A 25046-nucleotide genomic window follows, 5' to 3' on the forward strand; every position below is an offset into this window, starting at 1 on the left:
ATTTTTGCCTTGTTTCTTATAAAATTGTGGTTTTCTGGCAAATCACTGACAAATCATTGAGGTCTAAAGTCAGACAATAATGGCAGATATCTGAGCTTCAGACTTCATGTCCTTCATAAAATTCATACTAATGCAAACCCTGTTAGTCTAGCAACTTTCTAAGTTTGTAAGAGCAATATTTAAAAAGTGTCCCTATTTTTGGGCCTTTGTCCCTCCATTATTTGTGGCTTTGTCTAGATTTCTTCATCTAAGAGGTTGAGAGGTATGGTGTGTAGGAATTTGTGAGTATACCAATTTGTCAGTATATTAATTTGTGGGTCTACTAACTCCAAATAGTAAAGAGAGGGCCAGGGGGAAGAAGAGGGCAAAGTGAGAGGAAAGAACTTACAAAGCTACATAGGGCAAATTCCTGGTTTGTCAAATGGGAAGGAGGAACAAGACAGAGAGAGAGAGAGAGAGAGACAGAGAGAGAGAGACAAAGAGGAATGGGAGAATGCAGACAGCAGGAGGAAAGTAAACATGATTGGGGAAAGTAGAAAAGAACAGGCCAGGGGCAGTCAGAAATGGGCAGAGGTGTTCACAGAAATACAAGCAAGTGGGAAAGTAAATACAATGGCAGTAGTTAGGTAAAAACAAGGTAGGTGGAGAAGGTAACAGAATGGTCAAGAGAGAGAGAGCAACCAGGAGAAAATGGTCAAGTAACATGAAGCTAAGGTACACAAAAAGAAGCACAGAAAAATGACAGGGGAGGAAGATGTGATATTAAGAGGGGGTTACACATGAGGCAGCATTAGAATGACAGCAGAAGCGAAGTGCTAATGGAAAGAATGGGGAGGTGTTAGCCAGTAGGGAAACAGGAGAGAGATACGGAGGTGACAGCTAGTAAAAAAAAGGAATAGTGTAAAGAGCTGGGAGGTAGGTAGGTAGGCACAGCCCTAAGGGTGGGGAACATCCATTATCTAAGAGATGCATGCAGGTAATGGATATGGGGTACTAGATCAGTATATGAATTCAGATAAGGGAGTAGAAGAGGAAATCAGTGAGAGTAGGCATGGTTCCAGTGCTAACTCTCACCAGAGTGAGCCTACCAGTGATCATGTCAATCCCAAAAACACAGGGTCACAAACATAGTTGTCCATATGGGAATTAATGGCTTGGCAAAGGAAACCACAGAAGAAGCATCAGGGAGAATCAAGACGGTACTAGCAATGTGCAGACACTTGTAGAGCATACTTTTAGATGTTCTTGTCATATCACAGACCATCACAGTGGGGGAGAAAGGGCTTAGACAGTTCAGCAGACAGCTCAAGAAGAGGAAGAAGAAGCAGGTGACTGTGATAATGTCAAAGAACCTGGGAGATGTAAGTGCTGCTCAGTAAGGCATGTCTCCATCTCAGTCCATGTGGAACTACAGTGGCAAAACGGACTGGAAGGGCACCTTAGGATAATTGTGTCTTTATACTGATATAGAAAGGGGAGATGTACAAATGTGACAGATGCCCAGGAAAGCAGAAAAGAAAGCAAAACAGAGGAGAGATTGGCAGTAGCGGCTGGTGACTACATATTAAAGGGGGGCTGCAGGAGACAGCTGAATGGGTGGGGCCAATTGGGAAGGGGTAAGGCCAACTAGAAAGGGGTGGAGCTATGCTTAAAACCACAACAACTGGAACTTTAATTAAATACAATGCCCTGGGTGCCAAACCGTCATTACGAGAGTCCAATCAAGACAAAATGAAGTGTAGAAGAAAAAATATTTCAATGCATTGGCTACATGACAACTTACTTAATATCTAGATGGAAATACAAAGGTTGTGAGGCATGAAAAAAATAAATTACTTTTTAAATACATTACTGGAATGCCAGTCAAAATCAAGTATAAAAAAAAAACAAGCAGCACTTAACTCAAGCTACTTCTCTTTGCACTGCAGTTCTAATTATAATTTATATTCAGCTTTATAAAATTACCAAGTAACATGCTGAAAGTAGAAATCTCTGTGATATCCCCACTTGTAAAAATGTTACTTATCCAAAAAAGACCTGCTGCCTGACAACAACTATCTACTTGTTTCATGGGGAAGACATGATCAAAGTACAAAATGAACAGCAAACAAGAAACAAGTTCAAGATAAATTGCTTAAAGGATTACTGCACAAGTTATGGACCACACATGATAGATTGTCATTCTGTTTAGTTTATGGGTAAAGCCTGCAAAGATGACTGCAAGTCTCCAACAAATGTAATGAGCTTCTGAAAATACTGTAATCCTGTCCTTTTATTACAAATACTGTCATATGCATTTCAATACCTAAGGCTTATACGTTATCTAGTTATGTAAATATTCTCTGCATGGCAACAACGAAAAGGCTTTCAATGTTGGTAATTCATTAACAATTCATTAAAGCTTACTTGCATCTTACAATCTCCGACAAGCTTACCTGATGGTCATTAAAGCATTGCTACTTAAACACAGAGCAACAGGGCACCGCGACAGCATGCATTTTCTGAATAATAAGAAGCATAAATTAACAGTATAAAAATATGACAGAAAACCAGAACATTCTGCAAAATCAAGGACAGATGAAAAGCCACTGTTGTACTTGTGGTCTACCTTGGATGGGGGAATACTCTGCACACTTAACTGCATAACTGCTCCTTGCCTTGCTTGGACACCTCCAGAGCCACTAAAATGGAGAGTGGGGTGCAACAAGTAGGTCACAATTTGAAATGTCTCTGGCTGATGGTGATGGCTCTGACACTCATACCTCTCAACCTCAGAGCAAGAAATATGGACAAAGCCTTACAAAGAAGTGGGACACAGGCCCAAAAATAAGGACAATTTTTAAATATTGCTCTTATAAACTTAGAAAGATAGTAGAATAGTAGTAGGTCTTGCATTAATATGAATTTTCTCAAGGGTATGAAATCTGAAACTCAAATGTCTGCTATTATTTTCTAACTTCAGTCTTTAATGATTTGCCACTAATTTGCCAGAAAACCACAATTTTATTAAAAACAGACCAAAAATGTTATGCAAAAATATAAAATTGCCACACAATACAGCTGGGAACCTGTCAAAGAAGGGACACATTTTTAATATTAGTACTGTTAACATAAGCAGCTGACAAAATAAGAGCATCTACTTACATTTCTGAAATAAAAGCAAACTATAACTCTAATCATTACAGTTATTTATAATTGTAAACCCTCCATGTTTTCTTTCATAATTGCCATTTTGTGGAGGGATTATTAGGGGGAGAGCAACATTTTGAGCCAAATTCAGAGGTTTGGATATTCCTAATTCTATAAAGTGATTTATTTGCAAATACCTCTCAACTTCTTAATGCAGGAAATCTGGACAAGGCCAAATATATTGGGGGAACATACAAACAGTATTGAAAATTGCTCTTGTATAAACTTAAAACAGTTGATAGAATAACAGGTCTTGCTTTAGCATGCATTTTTCTGAAGGTTATGACGTCTGAACTCAATGTCTGTCATTATTTAGTGACTTCATTCCTAAATGATTTGCCAGAAAACCACAAATTTTATGAGGAACAAACCAAAAATAAGAAGCAAAAATCTATTCATTCTGCAAAAATCTGGACAGTTGAGAGGTATAGTTCAGTTGGGGCTGTCTGAATTTGCTTCCCTTCCCCCCTCACAAACTCATGGTCGAATGGAACCTCACCCCTGCAGCCATTCCAATGTCCCATTCCTTGGTTATTTCTCCCCATTTACCATAAACACTGTACTGTGCATACTGCTTTACCTCTGAGATGATTTGGATTTCATTTGAAAGTTATATTTTGCATTTTACAGCACTAACCCTAATAGATATCTACTAAACAAAGCAATGCAGCCTCACAATGAAAATAGACTTAGCATTAAAACTTCTCTGCCCTTGAAACTCACATTCATTGAAACAGCATTGAAACCCACATTCAAAGAAAATACATTTTGCCAGTGGCAGATAAAGATTAAGTTTGGGCTGTTTTCAAATCATAGGCCCCTTGAACACGAAACATACACATGCTCTTTGATACACCTTCCTGATTGTATTAAATTATATTCCTTGTACAATACAGTACAGTTGTTAGACGGCATTTTAAATTTATTGTTTTGAACATTTTTCCAGTAAACAATGAAACAAAATGCATGCATCAATAATGACAAAACTGCACAATTCAGAACATTTCCATCATAAAAGTCTACTCAAACTTCTACAGACCACCAGTATCAGTATATATGCAAATTCTCTGAAGAAGTAAAAGTCATCTAAATAATTCCACATTAAAGAAATATGTAACTAATGAAGAGGTTGCTGCTAACAAACAACTTTATATGTCATTGTTTCATCTACAAATAAAGTACCTGTTGCCCTTGAGGAATAAATTGCCTATGTTGTATTAAAAAAATGGTAAGCTAGTAATATCGTAATAGGGAATGGATGGCAAACTGATAGGTTCATAGTTACTAGGTATCTTCGCCAAAACGGACTGCAGCATCCACCCCCTTTACAAGGAAATACAGTATCAGCACTGCATCTATCTCTTGTGGGAGTAGAACCCACACCTTCTGCATCAAACGCAAATACACTACCTGTTGTGCTATTAACAATGCAAGCAGATTTGGCATAAGCAGCACTAAACTTTTGTTCCCCTGCAGCTCTCAGCTCCTTGTAAAGTCTACTTGACACTCAGCTGTATCTCTGAACTTTGCAGCACAAGAAATCTGTAAAAAGCCAAAATGTATTGGGGGGGGGGACAAAAGCCCAAAAAACAGGGACACATTTTAAACATTGCTTGTATAACGTTGGAAAGTTGCAAGAACAAAATGCTGTGTTACCACCATACATTTCACTGCCAAGTCTTGAACCCAGGGGACCCTGTGCAAAACAGTCAGAGAAACATACAACTATGCCAAATCAGCTGTTTTGTGAAAGAAAGGAAGATTGAAACTTAAATGGCTACCATTTAGTCAATTCAGTTCTCACCATAGCTCTCAACCTCATAGTAAAAAACACGTGGACAAAGCCAGTAATGGGGGAATTCAGCCCCCAAACATATTCAGTGAATTCAGGTCTCACCATAGCTCTCAACCTTAGCACAAAATACCTGGATGAAGCCAATAATGGGGAATACAGTCCCCAAAATAGGGACAAATTTCAGATATCCATGTTATAAACTTAGAAAATTGCTGGAATAAAAGGTTTTGTGTTACCATGTACTTTCTGAAGAATATGAAGTCTGAAGTTCAAATGCCTGTTATTTTATTTAACATTTGTTAACCAGGAAAGTCTGACTTGGAACAAAAGCCAATTTTTAGCAGAGCAGGGACAAACACATGTCTTTGTAAGATGGGAGGTTATGCAGACTCCACACAGAATGTACCACAGCCAAGAATCAAACCAGCGAACCTGTAGCTATTAGGCAACAATGGTACCAGTGCACCACTGCACTACTGACTTTGCAAGTTAAAATCAGAAACACCTGGAAAGAAGGGACTAGAAAGGACAATGGGAGAGCAGGGACAGTAGGAGAAGATGAGCCACAGTTATAAACAGTGCTCAAAAATGCTAAAAACATAAAAAGTGGCTCTTGAAAGTGTGAATTGTACAAAAGAAATATTGGCTAATGGTAGCATACAAAGTGCTGGAGTGCACAGTGTTCAAGAAAGACAGAGTGAGCAAAGATGTTGGAAGGATATAAGGAAAATAACAGCGGGCTTGGAGATGGAAGTTGCAGGGAAACAGAGCTGAGGCAAGCGTGGAATAGAAAGGAACTCTTAGATTGGTAAGAAGAGGGAGAAAGGAGTCAAGAACCAAGGGTAGTTTTTCTAGCAATAAAGGTGAGAAAAAAAAGAAAAGCACATCTACAGGTCACATGCTGAAAGTACTAGGTATGATGAACTAGTAGATGATAGACTTAAGGCATTTCTCAGCACTGTTACCTAGTCAGATAAAGTCCTGACTATGACTCATATGACCTGAGATGAAGTAGAGACACATGCACTAGAAGAGATGATGGGAGAAATGGGAGTAAATGGACATAGTCAATTTGCCTATCTCTGGGAAGGAAGTGTCACAGCTCAACTTAGATTCAAAGGTTGTTACTAGGCAATAGACCAGTTAAGCCTTTTGAAGCATAGCCATTGCAGTATCATTAACACATCAAACTAATTACCCACTTCCATTTGTAATTGATGGGGCATAGGCCTAGGGAAGACTGGTGGTTTTCCATTCATTTCTGTAGGCTTGATTTAAAGATAGTGAGAGATACAAGTTGCTTTACAGAAACAGGGAGTTTGTTCCAGATGTGGGAGTTTATTGCATTTGTGTTACTACCACTCTTGTTGATATGCAGTATATAGAGCAGGATTTAATTGTTTATAGCTTTGTAGGTCAGGCATACATTGCCATATATGAGACTGTGGGTGACAGAAAAGGAAAAACAAGGATTTTAGACATCTAGGTTACACAGGAATCTCATACCCAAGAATTTTAGTTGGGGAAATGACAAAGCTTATCAAAACTGGCTTTTAGTGATGCGGATAGGTACATATTGATGGACACATTGTATTACACTATGGGCCTGATAAGGGATGAGTAAAAGGTGTATTTAAGTTCAACAGCAAGCAGACAGCCATGTAAGCTACAAGACACCAAAGTCCCTGGCTGTGAGATGGTGGTCTTCAAGCACCTGGGACTTGGGTGCTTGTAGTACATCCCTCCACTGATACTGTTACTTCATGCCTTGAGTCCTCACAGCAAATTCCTTTCACCTTGTCAAGCTCAGTAAAGTTGAACTTCACAATCACTTTCTTTCATAAGAAACCACTGCTGGTGAGCTTTTTATATGTCCAGTAGCACTGATTCTATTCTTTTGGGATATTTCTCTTTTCTTCATGTTTGCACTACCATGGAGTTGATATACATAACTGGGGGAGGGGGGCTTGACCACTACAAAAAATATTTTAATTTTTTGTTTTTTTTGTCTAGATGAAACTATGACTGGTTGTTTTTGTTCAGTGTTAACCTCATTCACTTTTAACTTGAGGAGTGATAGTAGAAGCACCCACAGCACTGTATATGCAGACATTTGTTTGTACAGCCAGGGAGTTGTAGATCTCTGCAATTTGCTACTTGTGACCATCCTACATTATCCAGTACCCATCTCATTCAGCTGACTGTGAGTGTATTTTCCCTCCGCTGTAGCTGACGATCAGGTGCTCGCCACACCTCTTCTCGTTCAGAAGGTTAGCTTAGCCTTCCCCAGGCTCAATCAGACCCTAGTCCAGAAATGGTGAAAAAAATCACTGGTGCAGTATCATGCTGCATAGTGTGGATTGTGCTATCACTCCCAATCCCTTCTGGTAGCCTTGGCAGCTCTATGATTATTGCCCTCAGGAGATGCCTGCACACTTTCATGCATGTACAATCCCCAGACCTAAAGACTCACCACTTATGCAGCACAGAGCTGGCTGGGCTGTATGCTGCATACTGCAGCAAGCCTTTAGGCTTCCAGCCTTCTTTGGTTGCTCACTCTCAACCTTTCCCTGTGGCCCCTATAGTGCCCATCCATGCTTTCTAATCGAAAATGGGTTGCCTAAGAACAGTAAGGCCTTTATCCCTCAGTGCCACAGCACTGTTGTGTAGTACATAATTACTTACCCTAAGCTCTGTACATAGATTTGTTTAAATCAGTGCCTCAAAATGACTTCTACCACCTCTGCCTAGTTTAATATGTAAGTATCTTAGACCCAGCAAATTTCATAGCACTATTTGTACTGTCTTGCTCTCTTTAGAATGCACGTTATGCTAAATTGATAATACAGTACTTGGTCCTTTGACTGTCACAATACTTCTCTTTTGTTTTTGTTGATTCTTCAGTTTCTTGAGATTTGTTTTCTTAACTGTGGGAAACAGTTCCATGGGTGCAGAAGTATATTTAGAAAAAAACACAACTCTTATTATAGTCTGTTTTATTTCCATTTTGTACAAATTATTTAGTATTAATCAGTGTAGCCATTTGATTTGACTTTTTCATAAAATCAAGAGCCTTACTACATGTTCTGGTCTGCCTGTTAGTTAAAACTTGCTGCTTGTGTAAAAAAATGTAATTTGTTTTCACATTTTTTGCTCAATTCAATTTTTTTTTTAGTTTTTGTTTTTTGAGATGTCTTGAGTAATTGAATGTCTTTAGTTGCACTTGACACAGGGTTCGGGAATTATTGCTAAAGGAAACATGTCCACTCTTACACTGCTTCACCCATTCCTTTAGTGTCTATGTACATGTCTAAGTGACCTACATTTCATAGGTTCATAGGTTCATAGGTTCATAGGTTGGTACTAGGCTATCGGCCCTAGGGCCTATACAAGCCTAGTCATAACAATTCCCTGGATATTTCTTCCCACAATATTTACTTCCCTGGACCCCTGTCTAGCAGGGTGACTGACATGATCCCCGGGGTGAATTTCCAAACTCCCATCCAATCATCAAGGTTCATTTTGAAGAGGGCCAAGGAGGGGCTCTGCTTGACATGTATGGGCAGTCTATTCCAGAGTATGGGGAGTCTCTGGGACAGGAGTCTATCCCTCCAGCATGTTTTGCTCATTGTGATGACAAGGTTTAGATCCCTGGAGTGTGTGTCTCTGAGGGATTGGGATTTCTTTAAGTGGGGCAAGTCCAACAGCTCAGGGTTTGACATGGCCTTGTATGTTAAGCAGAGATCGCCTCTGAGTAGACAATATGCCACAGAGTATAGCTGGAGTTTTTTTAGACGGTCAGCATATGGCATCTGCTTTAGGCCTGTGATTCTTTTACTGAGGTATTTCTGTGGCCCTTCCAGCTGTTTTAGATGTCTTGTGAGGTACATACTAAACGGGGAGTTATACTCTATAATGGGTCTAATGAGGGATGAGTACAGTGGGACAATGACCTCCTTTTTTCTGGATGAAAAGCCCTTAGTGATGAGGTGTGCCACATAGAAGGATTTCCTGATGGTTGTGGCAATGTGGTTATCGAAGGTGAGACCACTGTCCACCTGTGTCCCTAAGTCTCTCATCACACTTTCGATTTTTAGTGTACTGCCACCTATATGGTAATTCATGGGTACATGTTTTTTTCCAAAGGGGATAACTATACATTTCTTGGCATTAAGCTTGAAGAGCAGAGGTTTTGTGTGTGTGTGTGTGTGTGTGTGTGTGTGTGTGTGTGTGTGTGTGTGTGTGTGTGTGTGTGTCTGCGCACGTGTGTGTATTCTTCAGGTGGATCTTCAACATTTATGTAAGTATATTTGTGCCTTTGGTGAGTTTATGCCTGAAAAACAAACTTCAGTTTTTCATTCTAGTCTTTAACAATTAAATCCATATGAAGTGAAAGCAAGCCAAGAAATAAAAGGTCCAACAGATAACCACTGGAAGAGAATATCATTTCAGTCTTAAGACAATATGTCTGCAAGTCAGCAAACCTTAAAGCAGCTTTTCAAGTTTCCTATTAGAAGGTTTACTTGGTATAAGAAAAGTTCAGCAGAGGTGGCCTCATGGAGTCATTGTTCAGTACCTAGGTTTTTCCTCCTGAAGAAAACTTCCTCCATTCATTGATCAGGAGGTTGTTCTTAACTGTGACACTGGTAGAGTGGTACTGGATGCTCTGCAACTAAATTCATTAAGATCTACACAATATCCATAAAGGGACCCTCATATTTTTGGACATGTATGCAATGTATTTCATTTCATTAACAGTCGTATTGTGAAAAAGTAATGCTGTAGTGTGCCTGTTGTGTCTTTCTTTCTTTTCTCTGAACAAGTAGTATCCAATAATATTTTCAGTATGTTTGTACTTTTAGAATGATTTACTCAGACTGTATATACCACTGTTTCGTGGAGTAAACTATTATAGATATCACCCTCCCCTCAAAATAAATTGCCCTTTAGCTTTGGCTTGTGTACAAATTTTGAATTTCAGTAATGTAGAACTTAATATAAGGCATCTTGCTTGTAAGACCTATAAGAAGTCTAGTATTATTAAACAGCTTGTTTCAGTTCAGGGTACAAAAGCTCAGTCTATGCGTTTCAAATTCAGAATTTTGAAAAGGAGGAGAGAATGAAATTGGAGTTTTCTATATGGTCCCCTCCCCCACTTAGCAAACTTGTGATTTGCAATTAATTATGGGGAATGGCTGGGCGGAGGGGGCGCCTGCCCTCCTTTATATTTCAAGACAGAGTGATGAAAATCAGTAGCGTGATCTGTTGTAGCAAGACCTAACATTCTGCAATCTCTAATTACAGGTATTGACATTATGTCATTATTGCTACAGGCAGCACAGACATACAATAATCCATACATTAATTTAGTTAGTGAGGTGTTGTGGGAAAAGTGGATGGCTGACTTTTGTCTATTTTCATAATATTCCTGAAATATCACAGTAGGAATGTATTCTTCAAAGAAACAAAACAACTAAACCTTAATGACAAATTGAAACAGAAATGTGCCATGATTTCTGCAGAGAAAATGATATTGAATTGAAACAGAAAAAGTAACCTGACTTCTGCAGAGAAAACCACGTGTTTTGATAGCCTGTGTGAGAGGTGACCTATTCTTGGCTTTTTATATTCCCAGTTTTATTAGCTTTTGGAATATGACCAAATAACATTCATTCTCACACCAAGCCAGTTCCAGACACTCCAAATCTAAATTATTTTTAGAACTGTCATCCTTAGTATTGTGACTTTATTTAGAAGCTGTTGGAATATGACTAAACAGTTTTAATTCTCCGATCAGTGCCCTTCTACACCCACTTTACATGTAGGTTTAGTTTAGAAATGTCATCCTTAATTTTGTGACTTTATTCAGTAACTGGCACAATCATTCTGCTCAGGTCTACTACATTTTATTATTTTTTGATGTCACAACTACCAGAACACACACACACACACACACACACACACACACACACACACACACACACACACACACACACACACACACACACATCCCCCCATACACACTCGCAGACACAAACACATCCACACATCCATGCACGCACATGCGCACACACACTCACACACATGCAGACACAAACACATCTACACATTCATGCACGCACGTGCACACACAAACATACATATACTACATAAACACACATGCATCCACACACACATATACACAGATGCACATACAATCACACACTCATGCACACACACTCACCACACACACACACACACACACACACACACACACACACACACACACACACACACACACACACACACACACACACACACGAATACACAGTCTCTCACACACACACACACACACACACACACACACACACACACAGCTCTCTGCATCCTTAACTGTCTCACTAATATCCTGTGACATTCTAGATTTAAATCTTTCTCAGACCCATGGCCCTTTGTTCTTTTGTTGGTACAGTAACCACAATGAAGACTTTATATTCCATTCTGTTTTCTGGTAGGCTTAAATCTCACATGGGTAAAGTTCCTTTACAACCCATGACTCTCCACATTCATGGTATTTATTTCGCAGACTGATGTATTTCTTGACACTTTAATCTTTACCTCTTCTTCTTTTTCTGTTGCAGTATCTAGCATGGCATGCTAATCTTCTATTCTGACTTCTGTGAACATTATTTCTCAGTTTAATGGACTACCTGGCATGACACACCAACATTCTCTTTAGGTTTCTGTTATCCTTAACTTGTCTTACTGAGGATGTCATTTCATGCTACAACTTCAGCTGGGTGAACCTTAAAGACAGAACTCAGCTGCACAATGTTGCTGCAAGGGCAGCCTAAGTCGACAAACTTATTTTGCTGGTTCTCATTTACTGTACATGTTCTAAGTCCTGAATTACTAATGTATGATAAAGAGGCTGCTATACCCCTTATTGCATATTTTTGACTTGTGGTATCATGAGCCAGTTAAAAGTAGTTTGCACACTCAGTCACTTAAATTTCAATATTCAGAGTTGCACAGCCCACTTAGCAATAACAGGCTGACAGTGTGTATTGGATAACATATCTATATTCTGACTATATACACAAACCCTTAAATTCACATTGTCCAGCTGCTCGAAAATATGCTATTCTTTTCAGACATGTTGTCTTTTTGTCTGACTGGTACAGTTCCCTCCCATAAGACCCCTACGTTCCCTTCATACTTACTTTATGTAAGCAATAATGTACCACCCAGTGATGTGTGAGACCTGATATTACAAGTGGAAAACATTCTTATTCCTGTAAGGTCTGTTATTTCCACATAATGTCCAACCTAGATGGCAGTATTACACATATTAAATGGCCACAGTAATGTCTGAATACTTTCAAATCACTTTTCATGTATTGAAAAAATTTGTATTTCAAACTACTTTTTAAGCTTGAGAGGATAAAGTCATCCTCAACTTCAAGTTTAAATTATAGGCATGTACTGCTACTGTTGTCATAGTATTCACATAAATATTACCCAAACTACTTTATCTGCAAGTGCAGTTTGTCCAGTCAAGGCCCCACAGTACACCAGAATGAGACCAACAATGAAGTGTATGTCCACAGCTTATGCCATCTGCTGAAAGTCTTTTTTTGTTCCTGTTTTGCTATACCAAGTACAGATTCACACATTTCATTGATGCATACATCTGCATTAGCAGCAATATGTGATCCAAGCCGCATTCCATCTGATGAGGTGGCTAATTTCAGATGCGGATTTATTTCTCAGAGCAAACCACTTTTTGAAGAATTTACAGTATCAAAGTCCCAGCTTCATTGTCCAAACATCATGCGAATGGAAGTACCAATTTTAAATAGTATGGCCTTTCTGAAAGCTTCTTGATGGATTATTCTTTTCTAGTTATAAGTGGTTTTGTGACACAGCATACATTCTCTCATTCCAATGTCATCCCAGGCAAATCCTGCCAGTAATAGGATGCTGAAATCTTGTCCCTTTGGAGGCTTTGGGGCTGGATTCTTAGACTAGGATATGAGGTGCTGAAATAACTACAACTTTGTTTTCACATGACAGCCTTTGTCTGGGTCTCACATAACATATGATACCCTCTGTGGTACCATTCGTGCTCAGTGTCATGTGGAATTCATGCTACTAGTACAATTAATGTATTGAGCAATTTCTACCTCCCTACCTAAGCAATCAGCCATTTGTGATGCAGATCTGAGCCACAGTCTACTTGTCCAAAACTAGACCAACCTTGAAATCACTCAGCATAAAATCATTGCAGTGTCCTGCAAATTGTTAATGCAAACAGTAGCAGTAAGTGTCACAGGTAGTGGACATGAGTCCTAGAACAAGTCCTAGGAGACTGGGAATACCACTGGGACTCCTAAAGCAGATTAAAGAGAGTGCAGAACAAAGATGAACAGTGACAGAAATCACAGTGACAAAATTATTGTGTAATTCTGCAGTGCTGAGATCATCACCACGCAGCACAGTTGACCCAATGCTGGAATGAGACAGGTAATGGAGAAAATGCTGTAGATGATGAAAGAGTCAAAATGGGAATTCCTAGACTTGGAGAAAGCATAAGACTAGGTTCCAAGAAAGCTGATTTGGGCAAACATGAAATTGAATGAACCCCAGAAACATTTGTAGGATTAGTAACAGAACAGAATATGACTACTGCCTGGGTCCACGAGTGGGGTAATAGTAATAAAGAAGAAAAGGCCATTCTAGAGTTCTGTCTGGCAAATGACTTGATGGTGGTCAACATGTGGTTCAGCAAAAAAGACAGTCACAATACCACAGGCAAGAGTATCCAACATGCAACTCAGGTAGACTCCCTCCTGGTAAGGAAAGGCCACAGGATAGTAGAGTCAGAAATTCCAAAGTCGTCCTCAGAGAAATGGTGGTTCCACAGCATAAACCACTGGTCCCCGCAATCAGCTGAAAGCAGTAGTCAGAAAAGGCTTTAAAGTTAACAGAGACTAGGCTGCAGACCTGGAAGTATTACCACTGCAAGAGGAAAGTTATACTAAGATTGTAGGAGGCTGGATGAACATGTCTCTGATGTCTTGGGAAACACTTATATTTTTATTTCAGTTCTATAAGCCACCTGTATTTCATGAAGGGATTTGTTTTGTATAAACAGCTTTACATTGCAACTTACAGACTGACTGGGCACACATTTTTCTCATGTGGCCTCTGCATTACCATTTAGGCCAATGGCAGGATATTAAGTGAAAGGGAAGTTATTACTGCATATGATATTTAAACTACCAACTTTTTTCTTGGGAGGGGACTGGCTGCTCTGGAAGGCATATCTTACACAATCAGTAGTGATACCTGATTTAATATTGTGTTTCCCATAGTAGTGACGCTAAATATATTTTGAGTAGGCTTCTTCTTTTGTATGAGTAGATTTTTGTAATTGTCAACTCTCTTATAAGAAGAATGTAATAGTTAAAATGAATAAGGGTACAGGTGGTAGTTGATTTGTGTAGTTTTGTCTTCATTAATTTTAAACAGACTGTAAAGGTATGGTGGTTTGGTAGTTTAATCCTTTTGATAAGAAGGTACTTAACGGGTACCTTGTTCCATATCTAAGAGCTGGATCTATTGACATTTAGGAGTTTTTTTTTTTTTTTTTTTTGTGAACAGCTACTGGAGATGTTTACCAGATGTTGGCATGAATCCAAATGTAGTAACCTGTAGGTAACAGTTACTTGCATGCAAATCTGTTTGTTATTGATGGAGATCCCAGTTTAGATTATTTAGCATTTTGGGTTACCTTTTTTTAACCTGTAGCAAATCCTGTGATTTTACTGCATGCAGTGGATAGTTTTCTCAGTAAACTGCTATTCTTAGGTCCTGTGCATTGTCCCTAGCTCAAACTGATGCAGTTACTTGCAACTACACACACACACACACACACACACACACACACACACACACACACACACACACACACACACACACACACACACACACACACAAGCTTGCTAAGATCATTGGCTCCTTGACTTTCACACAGGTGCAGTATCTGACAAATTACTGAAAGCTAAGAAACATTTAGAGATCATACTAAACATGAGGCCAAAAAGAAATTATCAGCAGTTTTGTGTTGGTACTACCATTCCCAGTTCTATTTAACTGCATTTTAATTGTTATTAAATTGCTAGCTTTAAGGCTTATTCCTCATGATTTGCCAGATTTGTTTTGGTTGCTTGATTTCTCAAACATCATATGATTATTTGTTGTTTGACATCTTACCTGCTTATATTATTCACAAAACTGAAATATGTGATGCAATCATACCCTGCATTATTTTGTTTCATATAATTAACTTTCTTTCACTACATATTCAATAAAACACTGTCAAAGTACAGTTGTCTTGTGACAGTCCGTTAAAACACAAACTCATAACTTTAAAATAACTTTCCTGAAGGGGGAAGTATCAATAATAAACAAAATTATTAAATGGAAGTTTTTCCCCAAAGGGAACTTATCTGCCAAGCAAAGTTACAGCTTTTGATCCTGGGAAGCCTCGGAGGAGTGCACTCTTCAGCAGCAGTAAAGCTCTGAAGGGCTTTGGGCTCAAACTTGTCTTTTGCTCAGCTCAGCTTTAGCTGCCTGACAGTTTGGATGTGTTGAAAGTGCCCTGAAACTTTGGAAGCTGGGCAGCTGTTATATCCTTGGCAAGATATAACGTATACAAATAAGGCTACTGTAGCAGTGATTAATATGACAAACATATGACGATTATCGTAGGTGATGGGGACAGTCTATTCCTACTTTAGAATACAAATGAAGCGTTCAAGTTGTGCGGACAATCTATAAAAAATGTAATGAAACTACAATTCTCAAACAAACTTACTAAAACTATATGGTTGTCCTAGGCCTTAAAGACGGTTATGTAGTGGACTGGTCTTATCTGTTTCTTTTCTTATATATTAATATCATTGTTTTTCAATGGCTTAGTTTCCCAGTTTCAAGCTGTACTGACATTCTTCATGTCCATGGGGCAAACAAGAATGCACTCTACCCTTTGATGCATTTTGCCTCAGCAGACAAGCAAAGGCAGATGTGTATAGTTGCCTTTGATATAGTTAGGTGATAAGGTCAAAATATTAATAAGCAAGTTAGAAGCTGCACAAATTTGCTTAAAGTATTCAGAATCCATTCCATTCCATGTACAGCTTACTGTGTTCAACTCCAGGGTTAGTTTGACCATCTACTAATAGTCATTGCTCTTAAGCTGTAGATACTCCAGTGTTGACATTGAGGCACACTTAGCTTTACTAGGGGGTGTGCAGTCCACACTTTTGTGAAACTCCAGAAGATTAGTAAATAGCTAAAATAAGATGTCTTTCAGAGAAATTATCAGAATTTTCATAATTTAGATTTACTGAAATGTAAGTCCTTTACTTACATACATATACACCTATAAATATAACTACAAATACAAATGTTTCTGCACCTACACAAAAATATGTATACACGCGCGCGCACACACACACACACACACATATATATATATATATATATATATATATATATATATATATATATATATATATGCAGTATATTATTAAATACTGAATACACCCAATATTGACATATAAAACATGGACATGCAAACATCAAAAACAACAGCGCTAACACTCAACAACACATGCATTAGGAGACAACCTTGATGCAAGCAATATTTAAACCTGAAAAACCCTGGGAAATGTGTGATCTCAGACACCTGTTGATCAGCTGCTTACTCAGTCATAAACAGTTGACTAAACAACTGTTGACCAAACACATAGTTGACCTTTTGGACGGAATCCATATATATATATATATATATATATATATATATATATATAAGAGAGAGTTGCAGATCATAAGAGCAAATGCTCAAACAGCAAACATTTTTTTTTCTTGTTTTGCTAGCTACCAAGCTGTTCTGTGTCCAAGACTGCAGTACAGCAGGATTTGAGAATTTGCTCTTTCCCTCTTGTTGTACAATCTTGGAGGTGGTATGTGGGGAGTGCAGCAGGACTTGTCCCCCTCATACCTTTCAACTGTACATATTTTTGCAGAACGTCCAGATTTTTGCCTCATATTTTTCGTCCGTTTTTCATAAAATTGTGGTTTTCTGACAAATTAGTGGCAAATAATTAAAGACTGAAGTTAGAAAATAATGGCAGACATTTACATTTCAGACTTCATAACCTTCAGAAAAATACTTTCTAATGGGCAACCTATTATTCTATCAACTTTCTAAGTTTATAAGAACAATATTTAAAAATTGTCCCTATTATTGAGCTTTTGTCCCACTTTTATTTATGGCTTTGTCCATATTTCTTGCTCTAAGAGGTTGAGAGGTATCCCCCCCCCCGCATAAGATAATATATATATATTTTTATATTGTGTTAAACGATTGATCTTTTTTGGTTTGTTTTGAGTGTCTGCTGTTTAATGAGAAAATTGTATACATATGTATATAAATAACTTGACAAACAGATGGGTAAAACATAAGTACAGACACACACACACACACACACACACACACACACACACACACACACACACACACACACACACACACACACACACACACACACACACACACACACACACACACACACACACACACACACACACACACACATTCGCACTCACACCATACACAGACCAGTGATAACAGAGGAAAGGCAAATTTGTGTTACATACTTACATATTTATGTATGTATGTATAAATATATATATATATACATATGTATGTATGTGTGTGCAAGTATATTATAAAAAACTGCGTTAACCTTTTTTAACTATTTTTATCTGGCTCCATTGGAATACAGGGACAAAGCTCAGGCTATGACCCAGGTGACCCAAGTTCAACTAGCAGGTTGTGTATGTATTTATAAATATATATATAATACATATACCATGTTACTTGAGTTTTGGTTAGGGAGTATGTTCATAGGCTCTCTCTTTCTTCTTTCCCTTCTTTGATTATTTGATGTGTTGTTGGGGAGGGGGGATGAACGTATTTCTGTACTTAAGTTCTGCATGTGCTCCATACTGAACCTGGGTGCAGGTTAGAAAAGTGGGCATGGGGACCAGCTCATTTACTTGGTAAACATAGTGAAAAAATGAATTTAGTTTTAACAAGCAAATAAATAAATAAGCAAGGAAGTAAATAATACGTAGCTACAGCTCCCCTGTTCTGATCACATTATGTGTAAGGGAGAGATGATACTACAAAAGAGTGGCTAATGTTCAGCTGTTTCATTATCTTAGTGGTACAGTAGCTTTATTGGTATCCTGCAGGATCTAGGTTTGAGCCTTGCTTGAGGGATATCCTTGCTTGAGGGTTATACTTAAAGTAGTGTTATGGGCCTGTAGTTTGATCAAGACCCAATGCTTTTAATTAGTAGAGCACTGAGGCAGTATGATGACAGACTTGTTCCTTTCCTATGATGTATTATGTTTGGGGGAAGGAAGGTGTGTCAGCACTTCATTTTATATGTGATGCATTGTGGATCTGGGTTGTGGGTTAAAAGAAAAAAACAGTGCAGGGACCAACCCATTTACCTAGTTAAAGAAGTAGATGAAAAGACAAATATAGTTAAAATAAATAATGAATAGTTGTGTTTTCTCTTTCAATGGTGGATTTATATGTCTCACATATATATGAGGGAGAGAGAAAGTATGGAACTTCAGACAATTTTTAGTTGCTTCAATACATTAGCAGTAGAACAGCCTCAACAGTGACATAGGGAATGTGATGGGTTTGATTCCTAGTTGAAGCATACATTTTAAGTGATCTGCTCCTGTACTTTAACCAGACCCTTTGACTCCAAATGCTTCTAAATTATATAATAGTTTCTCTGAGCTCTAGTTTAGGAAGTATGTTGACACTGTCCCCTTTCCCCCTTGTTATCTATGTACATGCATAAATAGATATATAAACACACACACATGTGTGTGTGTGTGTGTGTGTGTGTGTGTGTATATATATATATATATATATATATATATATATATATATATATATACAGACGTATATATGCACACACAGATATAGCTATAGATATGCATATACCTATATATATATATATATATATATATATATATATATATATATATATATCAGACTATATTACAATGTCCACTACTGAACATTGTACTGCTTCATTCATTCTTTCCATTGGATAGAATGGCTTGTCTTTAAGACTAGTCCAGAAACCATGGATGGACCTATGACTTATTAAGAAAATCAAGTGATGTCACTGGAGGCTGAGAGACTCATATTCAGGTCTAATAGCTGCAACAGGTTGATATGCAGCTTATTGGTTTAACAGCTTGATCTTAATGCCTTATAAGTTTCTATTGAAATAACTATCTTGTGATGAGGAAAGCACTACTCTTATTGTATCCATTTTTTCTACACTTAAAGTGTTGTGTATCTTTAAGTGAAGATTTTTACTGGGAACACTTAATTGCATTAGCTGGGGAATTATTGGCAACTGGATTTAATTCCACCCCAAAGGTCTTATATGATCATTTGATTTCTAAGAATTTTTATGAGTGTTTTCAACTGGCAGTGCATGTAAAAACAAGCACATTTTGTACTAAAGTGTAACATTTGATTATTTATTTATTTATTTTTTGCAACTCTATAAGCTAGCTGGGTGAACAGTGTTCTCTTTTCAGTCACCAGCCCAGTTTCAATCCAAATGAAGATGTGTTTTCTAATACAAATGTCTATGTTCTTTTTTTATTTTTATTTGCACATTTCCACTATTAACAGTATGACAGAAGAAAAAAAAATTAAATCAAATGGAGCACTCAGACCCTCACTCTCTGTTAGCCAATCCCTCACCAAAAGCATGCACCTGAAAAAAAAAAACACTATAAAACTCTTATTAGCTGCTGCAAAATAAAATCGCCAGAAGAGTCTTTTATTTCAAGGCAGACAGCTTCATCTCAATGTAAGCCCTTTAACAAGAAGCTAATGGGCATAAAATATGTATTATCTAATCAGGTGAACAACCAAGCTGTTTCCCGTGACTAAGCAACAATGGTTATGAAACTTAATAACAGGTGCCCAGAAATAAAGAACATATTGGAATTATGTGCAGAAATGGGTAAACTTACTGTATCTGTGTACGAATTAATGTCACCATGTCACTAACTTTAACATTTGTAAGTCTTACAGTTTAATGACAGAGAAACAGTAAAACATTTGAGGAAAAAGCAGGGAAGATTGGAGAGATACGAGTCTGGCAGATGCTAACCTATTAGATCATCAATCAAAAGTAAGTAAAACAGAGAGAGAAAAACAAATTCCTCCTGTCACAAACACAGACACACACTCAGGGCCATTAGTCTAGTACACATCTATGAACTAATGCTAGGACTGTGGCCTTTAGTTCCACTTAAATAAGTCAATCTAGTTGGTTTGCTGGACCCCCCCAAAAATCAACAGTATTTTATTGGAAGTATTCTTTACCGAATATCATGTTTAAATACGGTCCTGCAACGTCTTCAGTTCCCCACCAAAAAGTCTTCTTTTAATAAAGACAGCTTGTTATAATGGTCTGGCGGCTGGACATACTGCAAAGTATAAGGTATACAACATTTTAGATGATGGAGGAGGCATGACTCTTAGTACCTCCTCCAAGTCTTTACTGTTAACAAAGCCTGCCATCCCTCATTGCCAGTGTAAGCAACTTACATAAAGCTAGCATTAAAAGTAAAATCACACTACCCTTGAAAAACGTTTCTGCTCATAGTAACATTTGACAGCATGCAAAATCAACACTCAGGCCCTTACCGTCCGTTTATTGTCTATAAGCTTAATATCGCGAAGTATTACATACAAATAAAGTATTCCTTAAATAATTTAAGTGCATTTTTGTAAACCACAGACATTAAGGTTATCAGTTATGTATGACTTTTTTGTTTTTCTATACGAACTCCAACCTACCTTTAGATATTAAATGATCAATATCTCTGTCTATTCCTAAGAAATAGCACTTCTTCCAGAGTCCGGCATAGGTAGAATAAAGAGGTCGGCCACACTTTGACTCGAGCACTCCCAGCCCTAGGATGGCCCTCCAGTGGTCTAGGATGTCGTCCTCCCCGGCCCCGATCGGGAGCAGTGGGCTCTGCTGTAAGCCCATGTGCAGCAGAAGCTCCCTGGTGGAGGTGTCCCTGCGCTGGCGCACAGGTAGTAACCGGTACATTGGCATGAGCCGGTGCTTCTGGTCATTGGAATCGCTACTGCCCCCCTGGCTCTCGCACCTTTCCTTATGTGCCCTGGTGTCAGTTTCGTACCAGTGGTCCGAAAAAATTGCTGTGATCAGCAGTCCCAGAGAGCCCAGGCTCAGGCACAGGCTAACAGCAGTAATGATGCCCCGCCGTGTTTCCATGTCTTCCGTCAGTCATCGAGGATGCACTGCTTGGATTGCATTGTTTTGCCCCAACAGCTCGAGCAACGTAATGGCTGGCACCTTGTCCTTGTGCAGCCTTCTGTACTTGTACAATATGCTGTCAACAAATGGCAAATGTTTCTTTGGAACGGACTTAGATGATGTGATCGCATTTGTCGTTTGTCCGAGGCGACTTCGACGGTGATGCTAAATTGGTCAGACAATGGTGCTGCACCTTCTGTTCCTTGCAGCCGCCCCTCCTGCTTGCCTGTCGGTGTTGTTACACAGTGGTGTAGCAGCTGAGCGTCGGCTGACTTGGTGTGTCCCCCCCTCACCAGCTGACAGTGTGCATTAGGGGATTAATTACAAGGCCTGGGGGAGTTGTTGGGGGGGGGGGGGGGGGCAGCATAATATATAGGTAACCTGCTGACACTCTTTTGGCAGGACAAACCTGATATGGCACCTATGTGGAGTTGGGGGATAGCAGATGTCCTGATATTTTATAAAAACGCATGCCTACTAGTGTGTGTGTGTGTGTATATAAATATTGCATTAAACATTTTATTTTGAAGCCCCTTACGTGATTGATGTAAAGGAGCCGGAGTTACTGAAATTCAACCATATTCTTAATACTGGTAACAAAGTGGATGTATTTTTTTTTTTTTTTTTGCTTTGGTCGAACGTGTACTTTGTGCTATAAAAATCATAATTGCATAAGAATACCCCACTGTCCCAATACGGGCATCTGCTCCCCTCCCCGCCCACTAACGCTGCGCCCAGCAATTTAGCTCTTTGTGGGATAATGAAATGGGTGTGTTGTGTATATATACACTTACTGACCCGGAAAACAATGCCCCCAGTCCAGGCCACAAAACTAATCTTGCGATTGCCGGATGCAGTCATGAAGGTCCTAATATTGTTTATGCTTTGCTAGTGATACTCTGGTATAAAGTGTAGGTTCTGCGATCTTCAGGGGACTGACTTGTATCGTTATCAGCACTGATTCATCTATGGACCTTTCTTGTTATTTGCAGACTGTATATAATCGGAGACTGTAGTCTCTTAAATTGAGTTGCCCGAATGCATAAATGTAACGGAGAACCTGCAGATCCATATTTGCTGTTCCCTAGATGCAGGCTGAGGCTATCATTTGGAATTTCATTATCTAAACAAAGTGAAGTCAATAAAAACAAGCAAGAAAAAAAAATTCTCAAGCTATTACTTCAGAATCAGACACAAATTCCCAAAAATCCCAAAATAATAATGACAATTGTCTCAAAACAGGGAAACTATGGCAGTTATTATTGACCCGAAAAGTTGACAGAATAAGAGAACGTGAATTAACACGGATTTTCTGAGTACAACTCTTAATGATTGTCTTTATGTATTAAGTGTAATCCATCTCATTTTCCCAAAACAAATCGTTTTAGGAGTGATTAGGAGAGAAAGAGCAAAACTCGGAGCAAAAATCACGGACACTTGAAAAGTATGATGTTAAAAAAAGGTTCTTTTAATGGGGGAGCAAAAATAAATAAATTCATCTTTATTGCAGGTCTTATGAACTAAACATTGTCACAAAAAGTTAAAGTGTATTGCTGAACTTCTTATGCATCTTTGATTAACAAAACAAGTAATTTAATGTCCAGTTATAGTCCTGATATTAAAGCTGCAAACACTATTTTGAAAATAAATAAATAAATAAATTAATAAAAATGAAGGCTAAACCATTTTTAATGTTTGATTTGAACTTCCTAGTCAGTTTTTCCTTATGACCACACCACAGAACAGGGGTACTTTAGATATTTGCAGTGATTTACACAAACTGGCAAAGCATTATATATAATCAAATAAATCAATACACTTCTCTAGAACAACAGCTACTCATTTACATTATGGTTTGGTATTAAATCATCACATGTTCATTTTCAATACCGTCCCACATGTGAAATATAGACAATAATTTCTTTTACTAGGAGGTATGACTTTTCCTTTGCAACAGTTAACATGGAAATATTGTAGCTTATAAACAAATTTACTTGGTGAGGCTTTATGGGTTCAGTCTTTTATTAACTCTGGGAGGTTTTAGGTTCAAAAAAGTACCAAAAGGAGGTGCTTACCAACAAAATTAAATGTGAAAATAGCACCCACCTCTAAGGGTCTGTTATTTACATTTGTTGTGGAAAATGCAACAATACACTTTAAAACAATTTAACACCATAACAATCAATACAACCATAACACAGACAATGAGGAGGGGAAAAAGAAAGTATTTAGACTGAAAATGAAACAAAAAAATCATGTGAGTTACATAAGGAAAACTACTTTTGTTAAAATAAAAGAAAGCAGGAATGTCAGGAGAATAATAGGGAGTAGTCAAGCATTCCAGGCACTAATAGCTAGACATAATAAAATTATTTTGTGATGACCCCCCACTGGACCAGAAATCAAGGAGTCTCAATCCTTACCACTGGCACCTGTGGGAGACATTCACTGGGAGGATAACACGTACACACACAGTATCTCCAGATGCACCTCTCTGCAGCAAGTGCAATTTTCCTTAAGAGCACACAGAGACCATAGTCAGTCCGAGGCTGGTTTCTCCTTCTTTCTCCAGCTCCACAATAAAACTCCCCACTGGCACAGCTAAAGAGTTGAGATCTCAGCTGAGTGTCCAAGCCAAGGCCTCCAGCATCCTTTCTGTCCAACTAGTGCCTCGTGTCCCTGCCCAAGTAGCTGACACACAAGCACACTCTTTGAGATTTGATTTACACACACACACACACACACACACACACACACACACACACACACCTGGGAAAGGCTGGCACAGGTTTACTAGCTATGCCCCCTTCTGCTCAGACTATAAGGTAGATGACTGCCACCAGACCCTCCTGCCAGCTATCTTAAGGCTCTTCCAAGAGTACCCAATATACTGAGTGAAATTAATATTAATACAAATGGTAGTTTGCTCTTAGGAATGGCCCACACAATGTCACCAAATAAATATGCAAATATTCTCAAAACTTAAATATCTCTGCAAAGATGAGCCAGAATGAAATATTTAAATATATTTAATAATAGATAATAAAAGAACAAGAAAATACTAAGCATATATTTACACTGGCATCAGAGTTCAAAATCACAGGAAATATTTAAAATAACATTGAATGACAGGTTCAGACAAATAAAGAAAAAACAATAAACTAAGCTTCACTATATTCCTCACTGACTCAAAGTGAATCACTATTCTCTAATTACTTACTTAATAGAGCAAGGGAGATGATATGGTGAATGGTTCTTCTTGTTGTCAGGCCCAAGACAGAATACAGAATGCTCTGCCTCACTAAGAGACTTCTCAAGTTAATATCTAAAATATTACTTCTGAGATAGCTTGCAGAATTACATCACATCTGGTCATCTGACTTCTAGTTCCAATACAACCCCCCATTGCTGGAAGCTGGTAAGACTTAGCACCTATCCTGTAAAAATGCACACACAAAGGCTTTTGCTCAGATTTGTGATAGGTGCTGGAAGTCATAAAGCAATTGCATACCTCCACACTTTCAGAGTAGTAATTACCATATTTCCCTGAAAATAAGACCAGGTCTTATACTTTTCCCCATGCCGAAATACGCATTAGGGCTTAT

The 25046-nt window shown here is 38.4% G+C and overlaps 1 protein-coding gene across 1 annotated transcript in view; it reads right to left on the reverse strand.

Moving 5' to 3' along the window:
* The window catches only part of TMEM178A (transmembrane protein 178A), a 499028-nt gene extending 477306 nt beyond the window's left edge, over positions 1-21722 (reverse strand). Inside the window, exon 1 of the mRNA XM_044057560.1 lies at positions 20955-21722. Within this exon, the coding sequence (XP_043913495.1) occupies positions 20955-21399 (445 nt within the window). The 5' untranslated portion in view covers positions 21400-21722. The remainder of the gene's footprint in view (positions 1-20954) is intronic.
* Positions 21723-25046: the final 3324 nt, after the last annotated feature.

This window comes from Protopterus annectens, chromosome 1.part2 (genome assembly GCF_019279795.1).
Source record: "Protopterus annectens isolate FY-2018-M chromosome 1.part2, PAN1.0, whole genome shotgun sequence".
In the NCBI taxonomy this organism is placed as follows: Eukaryota; Metazoa; Chordata; order Ceratodontiformes; family Protopteridae; genus Protopterus; species Protopterus annectens.